Raw genomic sequence first — 14,636 nt, 5'->3', positions numbered from 1 at the left:
TACCTAAAATTCCTGTAGTCACCTATTGCCGTCACGAATTTTGCGCGAGTTTGGACATCAAGAACTCGAAGCGTGTTGGATATCGTCCCGAAGCCCCCAAGAGAAGGCAGATGTACAAGCACCTGTACATATGAATATTCTTGTGCATCTATAACTAACTAGTTATGTGTTAATAAAAGTATGTTAATATTTACTTAAGGAGACCACTGAGTAATCACTATTAATTCTGATAAGGGTAAAAGTAAGTATAATCCGGTTTTTATACATTGTATTTTTTTCGGATTATTTAAGAAGGCCTTTTTTAATGGCAGCAGTGAATCAGAGCTTAACAATTTCACTGCTAAGGCTATTGAATCTTAAGAAGACCATGTATACATATACAGTCGAACAGTCGAGATTCTGAGAATTCAATGAAATGGATACATACAGCTAAACATTTTTCAGTCAACAGAAAACGGTGATTCCCCCAAAATGGCCAGTTTCTTCCGTTTGGGTAGTAAATATTTATTAAGGTGAAATCAAAATGTTCTTATTCATATATGTAGGCTACATAGAGTTTTACTTTTCGCATATATTTATGACTCATAAATTATGAGATATATGTACGACGATCGAATAAACCCGCGAATCACATCAAGCACGAAGGACGCTTGCAGCAGATCAGTTATACAAATTCAAAATGAGGGTCCATTAAGTTAGAATACAAAAAAAATGTGAAATGAGAGTAGCAACTAAATAAAGCAACTCCGATGCGGGGCATGACTCCTCCTCCGCCTGCTTTCTCCTCCTCTAACTTTTGGTCCCGACAAGGGCACTCTCTACTTCTCCTCGCACCACTCGTTCTCCTTGCGCACCTGCTCCTCCTCGGCGGGCGTGAAGTCCTTCTTGATGTTAAAGGTCTTACGGATCTCCTCGGGTGTCTTGCCCTTGATCATGTTGGCCACCGTCTTGCAGGTGAGCTCCAGCAGGCCCTTGATGTCCAGATAGTTGGCGGCCAGGATGAGCTCGAACAGAGTGCCCTGATCGACCTTCAGGAAGTCGGCGTCCCAGGAGATGATGTCGTCGGTGCGCTTCTCCTTGCTCTCATCGTCCTCCGTCGGCTGGGGATCGTCCTTGTGGTAGTGGGCCCAGGTGAGCACCTTGCGCAGGATCGTCGAGTTCACATTGGGAAGGGGCACAATGGCGTTCTCGTCGTCCTCCATGCCGCAATCCTCCAGCATGGTCTTGATGGTGCCGGAGCACTTGGCGATCTGGATGTCCGTGTCGAAGATCTCCTCATCCGAAGATTGCAACTTGATGCTGGGCATTTTGCTTGGTTTTTCTGGGAAGCTAGAAATGGGTAAACAAAGATCACCGTACGGTACACAAAAAATTCCCTTATTCTGAGAAAAACTAGGTACGAAGGGTACTTTTTTTAGTTTTTTTCTGGAAATAGGTACAAATTAAGAAACTTCTGGGAAAGCAAACGTTTTTTATTTCGCATTTCATGATTCATGCCCTATAGTGATAGGTAATGATGTAGTTAAACAAATTTGACTTTACCAGGTTATAAAGATTTTTCTACACAACTTTTTGCAGGGATTTTGTTACAGCACTAGACCACAAAATATGAATTGCGATGTGCACATAACATTAAATATAACCGAAATGAAAAAGAAAAAACATCGACACTTTCCAGAAATGCGCACTCTCACACACACACGCACGCACACTTATGCAGCTGGTGTGTGTGTGTTCGTTTTCCTCGTTGTTCTGCAATCTTTTTTCCAATGCATTTCCCGGGTTTTCCATTGCACCGCCACTTACCTTAGAGAGTTACTTCAAATTACTGCAACTATTTGCACAGGAATCCCTTTTGGTGTTGGAAAATAAGCACAACTTTTCGTTTTCCCTCACAGAAGTAAAAAATATTGTAGCAAGCCTCGCTATCGGCAAATCGATAATACAAAGACAATCGATAATATCTAATTTGTCAAGAGCGTGTCTCCACTAAGTCAGGTGGGTGCATTGGCTGGCACCCCCGGTTGGTGACGCGGCTCGATAGCTTATCGATAGCCACTCGCACTCCGGCGGTATTCGTCAACGGCCCTGCCGCGGTCACACTGGTGAATCGGGATAAATCGCGGAAAAAAAAGGCAGCCGCATTTTGTAAATTAAGTCCGAATTACAACCGATCCGGATCTTTTGCTAGGAACAGAAAATCACAACGGCGATAAAAGAGAAGTGCGGAAAACAGGCAGAGAAGTGAAGAAAAAGGCGTACATACAAACGCACGTACACACGTCTCGTCTCGCCTCGCTCGACGAAGGAATATATGTATCCGTCTGGGTGTGCGTGTGTTGGTGTGCGCTGCAGCAGCAGCTTCTAGGCGTGAAAGAGAGAGGGATAGATTCCCTTTCGACTCGCCAGTCGCGACTTTTGGAGCGTCTCGCGAGAGAGCGAAAGAGAGGCAGTGAAGTGAGGCAGAGAGCGAGGGCCATGGACGGCGTTTGGATGTTTTTGGGGAACAAAGGCGTCAAGAGCTAAAATGATTTGGCACAGCAGCGGCGATATATTTTGGATACGCAGCCAAAGCCAAATCCAAGCCATCCAAAACGATAACCAATTCCAACTCCAACTCCAATCGCTGTGTGTATGTGTGTGTCTCGACGAAAAGCCGTGGAAAAAGACGCACGCACACACACGCACACTGGGGCAGCAGCAGCAGCAGCAGACAAAGCATCGTTTTGCGAGTGCGAGCGAGAGGCAATAGCGCCTTAGTGAATAATTCATTTAAGGTAAATGTTTACAACAAATCGAATATCGAGAATTAGTGCAAAAACAAAAAAAAACAGCACATCAGAATATGAGTGTGTGTCTGTGTGAGAGTGTTTGAATGTGAGTTTGTGTGTGTAACAGGCGCCGCCATTTTTCGTTCCCATGTAACGAGCGTCTAGGGTTGGCAAATCACTGGAAATGCTCTTATAAACAATGGAGTTTGCGAATTTGATATATACAAAGCCTACTCCCCAGTGAAACTTCAAGTCAAACATAATTTTCTGGTTTCTAATTTCGGTCTCTTCCAACTAAGTAATTTAATTTGCAAGCCTTTCGAGCACTTGGCAACCCTTTTTCTGCCAATCTCACTGCGCATATGCTGCTCTCTCGCTCTCACCTGCGTCGTGTGTGCCAGTGCGTGTGTGTATGCGTTTGTAAACAGCTGAGAGAGCAATTTGCAAGCAAAAAAAAAAGTCATTTCCATTCAGAACAATTCGGCCAGCAACAAATATTCATTTTCCATTTCCAGCCATGTTTCCCAGCACCACCCACTTGTGTTTATGTTAGTTTACTTTATGGCCCAGAAAGAAAAGAGTTTGCCGTTTTCATTGCCGCGCAGCTTCAGGAAAATGCTAAATTGAAAAGTACGGTTTGCTGCGCATGCAAATCGATAATAAATTTTATGTTGTTTGCTTTTTGGTTCACCAACACACACAAGTTTTACTTGTTTCAGTAAATGTGTGCGAGTGTTTTCCAGGATTACCATATTGTCTTTGTTTTTTTTTGTGGATCGATACTTTTTTTTTTTACATGTGCTTGTCAAGTTAATTGATTTTTTTCGCACGTGTGTGTGCGTGTGCTTTGAGAGCCTGGAATAGGTGCGAACGAGAGGGATGTCTGTCGACGACCTCAGTTACACTCCCTCTCTCTTCCTCTCGCGAAGCCATATGAGTAAAATTAAAATTGTGGCCATAAATTTCAGCAGAACGAGATAAGTGAAATGTATTGCACAAATGGAATTGTGCTATAACAGCTGTTTAAGCTGATTAAACAGTTTTGCAAAACTGTCCTTTGTGGCGAGAGAGAGAAAGGGAGTGTGTGTGTGTGTGCGAGCGAATACTTTTGCACTTGTCCTAGTCCTGGAAATCATAATGCCATCTCGCTCTCAACCATGTAATCCAAGAATATCGGGGTTGCCAGATGGGGAAAAACAGTTTGCGGTTCTTAGCAATTTGAATTCCAAAACAGCTGATAATTGCCGGGTTTTAATTTAATAAATTAACCATTTGATTTAAAGTTTTAAAGTAACACATGTGCTTTAATATTCGTAAATCGTTTTAATATACGTATGAAAATAAAATATATTTTTTTTGTTATGTCTGAAATTTCAATGTTCTAGTATAACAAACAAAAAAAATAAAATTAAAATTTTATTTTATATATATACAACTCGTTTAAATGTGTCAAAGTAAATCAATATAAAATCCATATGAACAATTTTTTTTTAAAACTATTTGTAATGGGAATGTTCTTTTATCATCGCAGACCGCCCTGCAAAATAGTAAAACATACAAAATAAATGTTATAAATTTTAAGAAATTTAAATTTTAATATTTAAAATATTAATGGTATTTTTTTATCTTGCAGACTGTCCTGCAGAATGGTCGTCGGCTCGAATCACACGCGGCGCGGTGAAACTGGCAGCAGATTTACAAACAGCAGCAGCTCCAGTGGCTCAAACGGTGGCTCCACCGCCTCGGCCAGCAGCACCACCAGCGCAACGTCTTCACTAGCCAGCAGTTCCAATTCCACGTCGACCACGACGGCGACGGCTGCGGCTCTGCTGTCGTCCATGTCCCACAAGGGTCATGGCCCACCGCCATCAGCGCACCACCAGGCGAACCAGCAACAGCAGCAGCACCATCACCAGGCGGCCAACCACCACCCACATGCCCCCCAATATCAGCAGGCGAATCCGCACACCAGCCACCACCAGCAGTCGCATCACTCCTCGAATGGCGGTGGCGGAGGAGGTGGTGGATCTGCTGGATCGGGATCGGGATCGGTGGTCAGTGGACTCAATGGCTGCAACGGCAGCGCCGTCAGTCGCCTGTCGCAATCCACTGGGATGTCGCCGCGTGAACTGTCCGAGAACGATGACCTGGCCACATCGCTGATCCTCGATCCACATCTCGGTTTCCAGACTCACAAGATGAACATACGCTTTCGCCCTCTGAAGGTGGACACGCAGCAGCTGAAGGCCATCGTGGATGACTTTATCCACACCCAGAACTACGATGTGGCCATTCAGCGCATCTACGATGGTCCGTGGATACCGCGTCATCTCAAGAACAAGAATAAGATTGCCACCAAGCGGCTCCGCGATCATGTAAGTTGGATACATCCATTTTACCTCTATAATTTAGCTTACAATTTTGGTTGTATTTATGTAGAATTCGAGTGTTTTTATTTAGCAAAGTGCTTTTACAATGCGATCCTTGATCATTTAGCATCTCTGCTGCATATGTTGCCTATTAATCGAGATCCGAATCTTCCTTAATACCTTCCAGATTGTCCGATACCTGCGCGTTTTCGACAAGGACAGTGGCTTTGCCATCGAGGCCTGCTATAGATATTCACTGGAAGAGCAACGCGGCGCCAAGATAAGTTCGACCAAGCGCTGGTCAAAGAACGACAAGATCGAATGCCTGGTGGGCTGCATCGCCGAGCTGACGGAGGCGGAGGAGGCCGCCCTGCTGCACTCGGGCAAGAATGACTTTTCGGTGATGTACAGCTGCCGCAAGAATTGCGCCCAACTGTGGCTGGGACCGGCTGCCTACATTAATCACGATTGTCGCGCCAATTGCAAGTTTCTGGCCACCGGCAGGGATACCGCGTGTGTTAAGGTCTTGCGCGACATCGAGGTGGGCGAGGAGATAACCTGTTTCTATGGAGAGGACTTCTTTGGGGACTCCAATCGCTATTGCGAGTGCGAGACGTGCGAACGCCGTGGAGCCGGCGCCTTTGCCGGCAAGGATGATGGCCTAATGCTGGGTCTCAGCATGGGACTCGGCCTGGCCACCAGTGGACCCGGCAATAATGGTGGCTATCGCCTGCGGGAGACGGACAACCGGATTAATCGCATCAAGAGCCGGGCCAACTCTACGAACAGCACCTCAAACAGCAATAGCAACACAAATGATTCCACTGGCACCAGCGAGAGTAGCAGCACGAACGGATTGGTTGTTTCTGGCGGCGGCGGAGGAGGCGGAGCAGCAGCGGCGGCTGGTGGAGCGACCGGTACTGCAGGAGCCACTGGAGGAGCAGCAGTGCCGGCGACATCGCAGCCACCAACTGGCGGCGGCAAGGAGGCCACTGCCCCTGTCTCTCTGCTCGAAAAGAAACTGCCCAACGTTGTGGTCTCACCACTGACCATGAAGGAGCTGCGCCAGAAGGGCATGACCAAGTACGATGCCGAGATGATAATGGCCAATGCAGCCTACCAGCAGCAGCACCACCATCAGCATCATTTCCATCACCACCATCATCATCATCACCATCACCACAATCATGGCCAGCATGCCAGTACTGGAGCCGAGGCCACAGCGGCTGTGCAGCAATTGGCCGCCATGCAGAAGCCAGGCGGTGGAGGAACCGGAACTGGAACTGGAGCAGGTGCAGGTGCTGGAGCAACAACAGTGGGTGGCGTGGCCGGCGGAGCGGGCTCCGAGGTTAATGGCGGTCGCTCCAGCAATCTGCGCAAATCGATGCGTGTGAACAGCACCAGCAGCAGCATCTCGACCGCCTCCACGGACGAGGTGGTGGTGGCCCCAGTGGTCGTTGCAAATATTCCGCTGTCCACCAAGGCACCTGTGGTCCTAGTGCCGCGCTGCAAGCCCGCCCAAATGGCCATTGCCGCACTGCATCAGAGGCAGCAGCGCCAGTTGAGACGCAGTGAACGCCAGAAGGAGAAGCTCACGGACGGCGAGAGCAGTGACACCAGCAGCGAGCAGCAGAAGAGGGAGCACAACAATCAACAGGATCACCCGGTGCCGCCCAAAATGTTCATCCTGGCGGAAGAAGCACATCCAGAGAAGACGGAGGAGAAGCAACAGGAACAGCAGCAGCAGCAGCAGCAGGAGAAGCGTGTGACGCGAAATAGTGCGGGAAGAGGAGGATTGGTAGCCAGATTAGCCACTGCCCATAACAATAACATTGCAACCACAACAAACAACAACAACAACAGCAGCAGCAGCAGTAGCAGCAGCAGCAACAAAGCAACAACGATTACAAATTGTAATAATCATAATAGTAATAATAGCAGTAGAATTAATCATAATTCTAATCTTAGCGGTAGACTTAGTGTTAAATCGAAGAAGCCAGCACCAAGTGAGGCCTCGTCCACACCCTCATCCACATCCACATCCTCAGAAAATCAGCATCAGCAGCATCAGCAGGCAACGCGTCGCAGTCGCAGCCCGAGTCCCGCCTACAAGAAGAACCTTTTAGCCAGCTTCGATCCCGATATTCCTTCCAACCAAGCAACAATCAAGGAGCAACAACAGCTGGATAAGCAAAAGCAAAGGGACGAGGGAGCTACAAATCCCCCGGTCAAACAGAAACGAAGTCGCAGGGCAGCTGCCTTGGCAGCGGCGCAGAGTATCCACTGCGAGGCTTTGGGTGGATTCTCATCGGGATCTAGTGGTGGGCAGCGCAAGAAAGCAAACCAGGCAGCAGGAGAAGCTGCCACCTCATCGTCCTCCTCCTCGAGCATCAGCAATGTCGAGCCGCTGCTCAAAACCCCAGAGCGCCGGCTGAAATTAACGTTACGTATGAAGCGTTCCCCAATTCTGGACGAAGTTATTGAGCTCGGAACGAGTCTGAGCAATGGTGGCGCTGGTCGAAATGCATCGGGTTCCCATCGCGGAGGAACAGGTGGAGATGGATCTGGTAGAGCTGCGCTAAATCTAACCGGCAGCAGTTCCAATGGCATTGAGTACGAGATCCTGCGCATGGAGGGCATTTCCGAGCATGGCAACGATGACGACGACGACGAAGAGGAGGAGGAAGAGGAGGAAGACGAAGCGCCAGTTGCGGAAGAAGAGGACGAGCCGCCGCCAAAGGAGGAGGAGCTGCAGCTGCCCACCAAGAAGCAGAGGAAGAAACAGCGCAGCCGAAGCAGGAGCAGCCAACGCAGATCGCCAGCGCCGAGCAGTAGCAGTGTATATGGCACTCCGCAGAAGAAGCGACTCCGTCTGATCTTTGGCAACGAATCCCATACCATAGACATTCCACCAGCAGCAGCCGAGGGAGCGGGCAGCGGCATGGATGACCTAAACAGCAGCGGAGGCGGTGGCGATGAGTCCTTCAATGTCTCATATGCCAGCAGCACTAGTTTGACGGTCAACACCTCCTCCAGCAGTACCAGTTCATCCGGTGGCGGCGGCGGCGGGGGAGGTGCCACCTCATCCTCTGGCGAGGCGGTGGACTCCTCATCCACGGTGGGTGGAGGAGGAACCATTGCTGCCCAATCGCCCTCATCCACGACCAGCAGCTCTTTTCAATCGGCCTGCACATCGACCACCAACAGCAATAGCTACTTTCCCAATGGCAAGCAGCGTGGAGCTGGCGAGGATTCCTATGCGATGCACTACTACCAGCTGGGCAAGTTTGCTGGAACCTCGAGCCCAGGACAGGGACAGGCCATTGTGAGCAGCAGCAGTGGTTCCTCGGGAGGAGGTGGCGGAGGTGGAGCTGGATTCCTGAGCATGCCCAAGCACACATTCGGCACTTGCGCTCTTTTGGCGCCCACCAGTTTCGCCAGTCTGCAGAATCAGCCGCAGATAAACCAGCAAAAGTCCAGCGGTGGTGGCGGAGGAGGAGGGGTAGCAGTGGTGGCCACCTCTACATCAACAGCAACGGCCGCCTCGCATCATCATCATAACAACCATCATGGCCAGAAATAACCAACGACTGATCTCCAAGCAAATTGACTAAGCACAGCTGCCATTGCCAAGAGAAGAGGAGGAGGAACGATGAGGAGAAGGATGAAAAATCAGGACCAGGACAAGGATATGGATATGGAAATGGATTCGGAGGAGGAGCACCAGGTGAAGCATAGCAGGAAACGCAACGGGTGGAGACTACGGATGGCTGCGCTGCTGGCGTCGTTGCCTCTGCTGCTGCTGATGAACCTGTGACACCCTATAGATACCAGACCCTAGATTAAGATCTTATAGTCCATGTAGATCCTTGTTGCAACCTTGATTTTTCATATTCAGAAAGCAAAAAAACAGGCTGACAAATTTTTGAAAATCGAATTCGGATATATATATACATATACCTGATTATAACTTTGATTTTTTTTTTGCTTTCTTTTCTATTTCTCTCTTTTTTCTCTTTGTGATTACTCCCAATTTCTCTATATATATCATTTTTGGTGTCCTTTATTTTGTGTTGGCGTTGCATGTTGCGTGTGTGTGTGTGTGTGTGTGTTTGGTGTGCTTTTCTTTTTGCAGGTGGAAATGTAAAGCTTAAAAGTAGGAAAAGGTCGGAGGAGAACGCAACAACGTGTTGCAGATACAGCAGCGACAGGAGCAACTGCAACAGGAACAGTAGCAGCAGCATCGGCAGCAACAGCAGCAGCGGCGGCAACATCTTCAGCAGCAGCAGCAGCAACACCAGCAGCAATTTGATAGTTAAAAAGCTAAGAATAGAGTTAAATCGCATACAAATCATGTACAGTTGAGGAATAACCAGCCAGCAGGATAGCAGGATGAGCAAAGCCCAGGAGCCATTAAAACAATAAACAAAAAAATGTGTGGAAGGATTAAAAAACAGAAGTAAAAACCATATTCTAAATGCAATGCACACAGACACAACAACAACAACAACGCAATTAGCAGCGGTTTTAGACGCCTTACAACATCTAACGTTAACTCTATATAAAAAAAAAACAACCTTATATTTACAGAACGAAAACCAATAAATAAATATAAAGCATACTTTAGAAAATCCCAACAAGAGCCAACAACAAAACAATAGTGCAGCAGCAGCAACAACAACAAGAACAGCAATATATAAACCACTCAATTAAGTAATTAAACATTATATATACACAACAAATTTAATATTAATAACAAATCGAAAAAGTAAAAGTAGAAAAGGGGAACTTAGCAAATCATAAACAATTTCACATAACAGAATACCATGTATATAAACCAAAAAAAAAACAAACGGAGAATTAAATTAAAGCTAGCAAAAGCGAAAATGATTAAACCGAACATACAAATAAATCTGCTAAAAACAACTCGATAAAATTGGTGATTCAAGTGGTTCGGCTTCAGCGATTTAAGTAATCTAGTTTACAATACACCCCTAAATTGTTTTAATCAATTCAATTCGATCCTATCCAATCAAACCAGCTCACACATGCTTAACCATTATTTTATTCCTAGCCCTGATACCATTTTATCCATATTTTCGTAGTGTTTCATGTTGTTGTTCTCTTTAACGTTTAGTTTTCAAAACCCCGCAGTTAGGAAACTAAAAAGTAAACCATTACCATCACTACACACACACACAAAATGTACTTGGCCCACACACAGATTCGATTATATTTTTATTACCCATAGTAATAAATATAAATATGATTTTTTAACGATACGATTATTTTTTGTTTACCTATAAGTTTAGTTGCTAGCATATATAATTATACATTAATCATATTCAATATATATTATATACTTTATTCATATGTGTAACTACTGTGTATTATTTTGTAAGCCACCAACAACAATTTACAGCAGCCACGGCCGCAAAACATTCATAATAAACTAAAAAAGAACATTTAGTTTTTACAAATGCATGGTTTTTCTATCTATTCCTATCGACAGTTGATTTTGTCACACCCATTCACCTCTTTTTTGCCATTCATATGTTGAACAAAGGACATATTGCGAGTCACAGTGCTTTTTTGTGGAAATCACATTACTTTTTTGTTTATTTTTAATTATTTTTTCGTGAAAATGACATTTGGGGAGCAGTTGCCCGAGGGATACTATGTCTGTGATTGTCCTTTTACGTTTTTCAGTTGGAGTTCTTAGAAAACTCTTAAATAAGCTTGTTTTTTGATGTTTTAAAAGCTTAGCTATCTAAAAAAAACTTGAAATTCTTCTATACTCTTTAAAATCGAGTTTATTGGGGATACCATAAAACTCTCCAGGATTTTGAAATCAAACTTTAGGTGTCCATAAGTATGCAGTTTATAAAAAACAGTCGTTTTTCTGAAAGAATTCGTTGTATTTCTCGGTTTGGAATATGTATATTGATGCACCTGAAATGACATTTAAAAGTGATTTTAAAACCGTAGGGATTTGTGTGGCACCCATTGGATAGGATCGAATTGAATTAAAATTTTTCATTGATTAAATTAAGGCCTTTAGTAAAAGTTTGAGTTTTTTTTAGTGTTTGCAGGATGCGATAAAATTATTTCACAATTAGTGTGTAAAACGCTTAAACAAGGAAAAAAAATCGAATGTTCTTTTGTTATATCCTAAAAATAATGATCGAGTTCGCCATCTTTATCTTCAGTACTCTAATATATATCGATATATCTGACTTCATTCCGTTTTCAAAAACGAGAGGTATCATTTTATATCTTGAATGTCTTGATTTAACTAGTCTCTTTCTCTATCTTCAGTAATCTAGGGGATATTAGGGGACTCCAACAAATTAAAATCGAAATATACATCTATATCCCTCATTTCATGCCAATTCCAAGAACGAAAGGTATACATTAGCGTGTCTTCTCCATCCTCTACAGCGTTTATTTCTTGCGTTACAAAAAGATTTGCTTGTTGGGGGGGAATCGGTGACTGGGTCTAAGGGCGAACCCTTATAAACGTAATCATTCACTCGAATTCCCCCAGTCGCTTAAGATCTACTAGGGTATTACATGATCGTGACTGCCTTGCAGCAGGAATTACAGAACAAATGAGGGGTGGGGGTGTGCGGTTAAGCGGATCCTCAGTGCTGCTCCGCCTGGGTGCTCTTGGGGAAGAAATCCCGGAGTCCTTAGTGGCCGTACTTCTGGAAGTCCCACTCGCGATTGTCCAGCGGGCAGACCTGGCGGGTCTTCAGCCACCGGGAGATGCAGTGGAAGTGGAAGGCGTGGTTGCAAACGCCCCAGGCCACGGTGCACTCCTCACTGGTGGCGGACGCCTGGTTCGCCTGGCACTCGATGCACAGGTCCATGATGTGGTTGCGGCAAATGGCGCAATTGTCCACCACGATGTCTGGAGGGGATTGGATTTGAATGTTATTCTTGTCACTTGTAGGTTTTGCAAATTTTGGTTTATTACTCACCCCAGGCCCACAAAGCGACGGCGTTCCACTGAATTATGGTTTATGGACATTTTCGGGAAAGAGAAGAGGGTTGTCAATGGATATTTTCAATGGCAATGACCCAGCTTTTTTCACCGATCACCTACCTTTTTCACTTCGAAGCGCTTCTTTTCGCCCTTGCTGCTGCTCGATGGCACCTCGAACTCTTCCTCGTCCACTTCCATTGCCGCTATTAAGGCTGTTAGTTCCTGAGAAATAAATAGTTTAGTTCGCAATTTATTTGCACTTAATTCTTCTTTTTTATGACTCCGTTTCGATAGCAAAACGTATCGAATCGAAAATGGTGTGGGTGCCAGTGTGACGGTTGGCAGTTAAGACGATTTTCTCGGTATTTAAATATTTATCGTTACTTTGGTTATTCGATACATTTAATTTCGATAACTTTTTAGTTTAAATTTAAACAACATCATTTTATTAATTTATTGTCTTTACTATTGTAATTAATATTTAAAATTATATATAAAACTATAAGTAAATCATATTAAACAGAAAAGATTTTGATTGTATAATCACTCATATTTAAACATTTCAAAAAAAACTCTTGAATTGGAATGAATTATAAATTTCATTTTAAAAAATCAAAAGCATATTTCGATTTTAAAAATGTTTATTGAGATGAATCTAAAAATGCCAATGTATGTATTTTTTCTTATTTTAGTGTTTACCAATTAGAATATATATTTTATAGACCTATTTAATTGGAGTAAAGTAGTTTAAAGTAAAATATTTCCATGTATTTAAATATTATATTACTAAAATTCCTTATACAATATTCATCAAATCTGGCTGACTTTTGAGTATTGGGAAGTAATGTTAAAAATCTTGCAGTGTGTGGCTTTATACAGTACAAGTTTAAAAATTAAACATTTATTTTCCATACACACTTCTATATTTTTCGCTTAATAAATAAGATTATTCAAATTCAGAACTCTGGCTCTGGCCTTTTTCTTCATCTTGCCCTTGGCCCGCCTTTCCTGCTAGGAGGCGCTGCCCGTCTTGTGTCCACTCCCCTTTTCCCGCTTCACCACGGGCAGTCGCGTCCAGATGTATCCGCCCGATCTCTGGGCGGTGTACTCATCGACATCCGGCAGGGGAAAGGGTGTGCTCCGATCGAAATAGTAATTGCTTGGCGCGTGCATCACGAACTCAAGATAGCAGAGCTTTCGGGACAGCTCCTCATCGGGGCCTGCAGGGTGTCGATTGGGATTAGAAAGTTATAGATTGGTCTACAGAACAGACATACCAATTAGGTAAGTAGCCGGATCGAATCCCTCCTGGGGATCCGGGCTATCCTGCGTGGGTATCAGCCAGGTGAGGAAGGCGGACTTCTCGCAGTAGGCGTCCACCAGCAATCCGCGTATTTGGGCGTAGTAAAGATTCTGATCCCCATCCACTATGCTGACGATATCCCCGATCTGCATGTAGCTACCCTTGTAGAAAACGCTCTTCACAAACCTGGTGCAGGCCTGCACCTTTGGCGTCTTCTGGGCGGGTCTTTTGAACAGCGTGCGACGACTCCGTGATCCCGGGGCTCCGCCGCCTGGCCCACCAGCTGGACCGGACTTGCCGTGCTTGTTGGTGTTACTGGGATGGGCACCAGCGCCGGCGAGATGTGTGGAGCTACCGGTGGAGCCGTTCGGCCCGTGGTTGTGGCCATTCGACTGGCTATTGCTGCTGCTCCCTCCGTGCGTGCCCTTGCCCGTTTGCTTGGCCTTAAACCGCGTGCTCTTCCGCAGGCGCTTCATAATGGCTGGCGTTCGCGTGTTCACCTGGTGGCCCGTGCCATTCAGACTGCTGCGGGTGATCTTGCCCGCTGGCCGCGGGCTGGGATTGAGCGGTGCCTCCGGCGAACTGGGTGGGATTTCCTCTTGCGACTGCGATGGCTTCAATGGCTTGTCATCGTCCTCGATTTTAATCGTTGGCGGAGAGCTGGGCGGCTGGACGGGTGGCTGTTCTAGGGGCTTCTGGTCCACGTCCACCGCCTGGTCCTGCCCCTGATCCTGCTCCTCCTCCTTCACCTCTGGCGACGGTGGGTTGTCCTCTTTCGGCTGCTCCAGCTCGAGCACCGTGGGCATGCGCTCGTTGGTGGTCAGATCGTTGTCTATGTCCATGTCCGTGGAGTCCTTCTGCGTGTCTGGGCACGGGCAGGAGGGGGCTGCAGCGGAAGCGGGTGGATTGGAAGCCGTAGGATCAGAATCCCCAGTTGCGTCCACTTGGAGGGCATCTTCGGCGGGGGATTCCTTGTCGCCGGGACTCTGGGCGTCGGGCTGGGCGCCCTTGCCGTCCTCGCTGTCCATCGGGTCGGGATCGGTGGACATGGCTAAACCGTTGGCCGATCGGCAAGCCCTTTATTCAGATTTTTAACGTTTTTTAAAGTCAACACCGCGAGATACTTTTCAACCACCTCACCTCGATATCGATAGACGTTGGGCCAGTGTAAGTGCAACCACTTGATATCGATAAGCGATGTATAT

The 14,636-nt window shown here is 45.9% G+C and overlaps 4 protein-coding genes across 7 annotated transcripts; 1 reads left to right on the top strand and 3 right to left on the bottom strand.

Annotated features, from left to right (window-relative positions):
- Window positions 1-479: 479 nt before the first annotated feature.
- SkpA (SKP1-related A) lies at window positions 480-2,051 on the bottom strand. Of its 2 annotated transcripts, none has more exons than XM_017083633.4 (2): window positions 1,807-2,051; window positions 480-1,329 (listed from the first exon to the last, which is right to left on the bottom strand). In XM_017083633.4, the coding sequence occupies exon 2, from the start codon at window positions 1,305-1,307 to the stop codon at window positions 819-821; it is 489 nt and encodes a 162-aa protein (XP_016939122.1). In that variant the 5' UTR covers window positions 1,308-1,329; window positions 1,807-2,051; the 3' UTR covers window positions 480-818. The 2 variants fall into 2 exon arrangements, with proteins under 2 accessions (XP_016939122.1, XP_016939123.1); XM_017083634.4 differs by lacking the exon at window positions 1,807-2,051 and adding an exon at window positions 1,543-1,685.
- A 37-nt stretch (window positions 2,052-2,088) lies between these two features.
- Window positions 2,089-10,620, top strand: Hmt4-20 (Histone methyltransferase 4-20). Of its 3 annotated transcripts, none has more exons than XM_017083630.4 (3): window positions 2,089-2,777; window positions 4,405-5,146; window positions 5,328-10,620. In XM_017083630.4, exons 2-3 carry the CDS (start codon window positions 4,418-4,420, stop codon window positions 8,721-8,723), a joined length of 4,125 nt encoding a protein of 1,374 aa, XP_016939119.2. In that variant the 5' UTR covers window positions 2,089-2,777; window positions 4,405-4,417; the 3' UTR covers window positions 8,724-10,620. The 3 variants fall into 3 exon arrangements, with proteins under 3 accessions (XP_016939119.2, XP_016939120.2, XP_016939121.2); XM_017083631.3 differs by lacking the exon at window positions 2,089-2,777 and having other exon boundaries at window positions 5,328-7,053; window positions 9,276-10,620; XM_017083632.4 differs by lacking the exon at window positions 2,089-2,777 and having other exon boundaries at window positions 5,328-7,053; window positions 7,109-7,451.
- A 934-nt stretch (window positions 10,621-11,554) lies between these two features.
- Window positions 11,555-12,455, bottom strand: Roc1a (Regulator of cullins 1a). The gene is made up of 3 exons (XM_017083366.4): window positions 12,249-12,455; window positions 12,124-12,151; window positions 11,555-12,053 (listed from the first exon to the last, which is right to left on the bottom strand). Exons 1-3 carry the CDS (start codon window positions 12,324-12,326, stop codon window positions 11,833-11,835), a joined length of 327 nt encoding a protein of 108 aa, XP_016938855.1. The 5' UTR covers window positions 12,327-12,455; the 3' UTR covers window positions 11,555-11,832.
- A 419-nt stretch (window positions 12,456-12,874) lies between these two features.
- On the bottom strand, window positions 12,875-14,595 carry LOC108016633 (uncharacterized). The gene is made up of 2 exons (XM_065867646.2): window positions 13,406-14,595; window positions 12,875-13,348 (listed from the first exon to the last, which is right to left on the bottom strand). Exons 1-2 carry the CDS (start codon window positions 14,478-14,480, stop codon window positions 13,140-13,142), a joined length of 1,284 nt encoding a protein of 427 aa, XP_065723718.2. The 5' UTR covers window positions 14,481-14,595; the 3' UTR covers window positions 12,875-13,139.
- Between the last annotated feature and the right edge of the window lie 41 nt (window positions 14,596-14,636).

Source organism: Drosophila suzukii, chromosome X (genome assembly GCF_043229965.1).
Source record: "Drosophila suzukii chromosome X, CBGP_Dsuzu_IsoJpt1.0, whole genome shotgun sequence".
Classification (NCBI taxonomy): domain Eukaryota; kingdom Metazoa; phylum Arthropoda; class Insecta; order Diptera; family Drosophilidae; genus Drosophila; species Drosophila suzukii.
Note: the sequence above shows the minus strand (reverse complement) of the source record. Positions and strands in the feature narration are given on the sequence as shown.

What these genes read in the sequence shown, in the direction of transcription:
- SkpA (XM_017083633.4), bottom strand. Translation starts at nt 1,307, where the DNA reads ATGCCCAGCATCAAGTTGCAATCTTCGGATGAGGAGATCTTCGACACG.
- Hmt4-20 (XM_017083630.4), top strand. Translation starts at nt 4,418, where the DNA reads ATGGTCGTCGGCTCGAATCACACGCGGCGCGGTGAAACTGGCAGCAGA. An exon ending in CCAAGCGGCTCCGCGATCAT is followed by an intron (nt 5,147 to 5,327) that starts GTAAGTTGGATA and finishes AATACCTTCCAG; the next exon opens with ATTGTCCGATACCTGCGCGT.
- Roc1a (XM_017083366.4), bottom strand. Translation starts at nt 12,326, where the DNA reads ATGGAAGTGGACGAGGAAGAGTTCGAGGTGCCATCGAGCAGCAGCAAG. An exon ending in AGCGCTTCGAAGTGAAAAAG is followed by an intron (nt 12,152 to 12,248) that starts GTAGGTGATCGG and finishes ACCATAATTCAG; the next exon opens with TGGAACGCCGTCGCTTTGTG. An exon ending in CGTCGCTTTGTGGGCCTGGG is followed by an intron (nt 12,054 to 12,123) that starts GTGAGTAATAAA and finishes AATCCCCTCCAG; the next exon opens with ACATCGTGGTGGACAATTGC.
- LOC108016633 (XM_065867646.2), bottom strand. Translation starts at nt 14,480, where the DNA reads ATGTCCACCGATCCCGACCCGATGGACAGCGAGGACGGCAAGGGCGCC. An exon ending in TCCGGCTACTTACCTAATTG is followed by an intron (nt 13,349 to 13,405) that starts GTATGTCTGTTC and finishes GACACCCTGCAG; the next exon opens with GCCCCGATGAGGAGCTGTCC.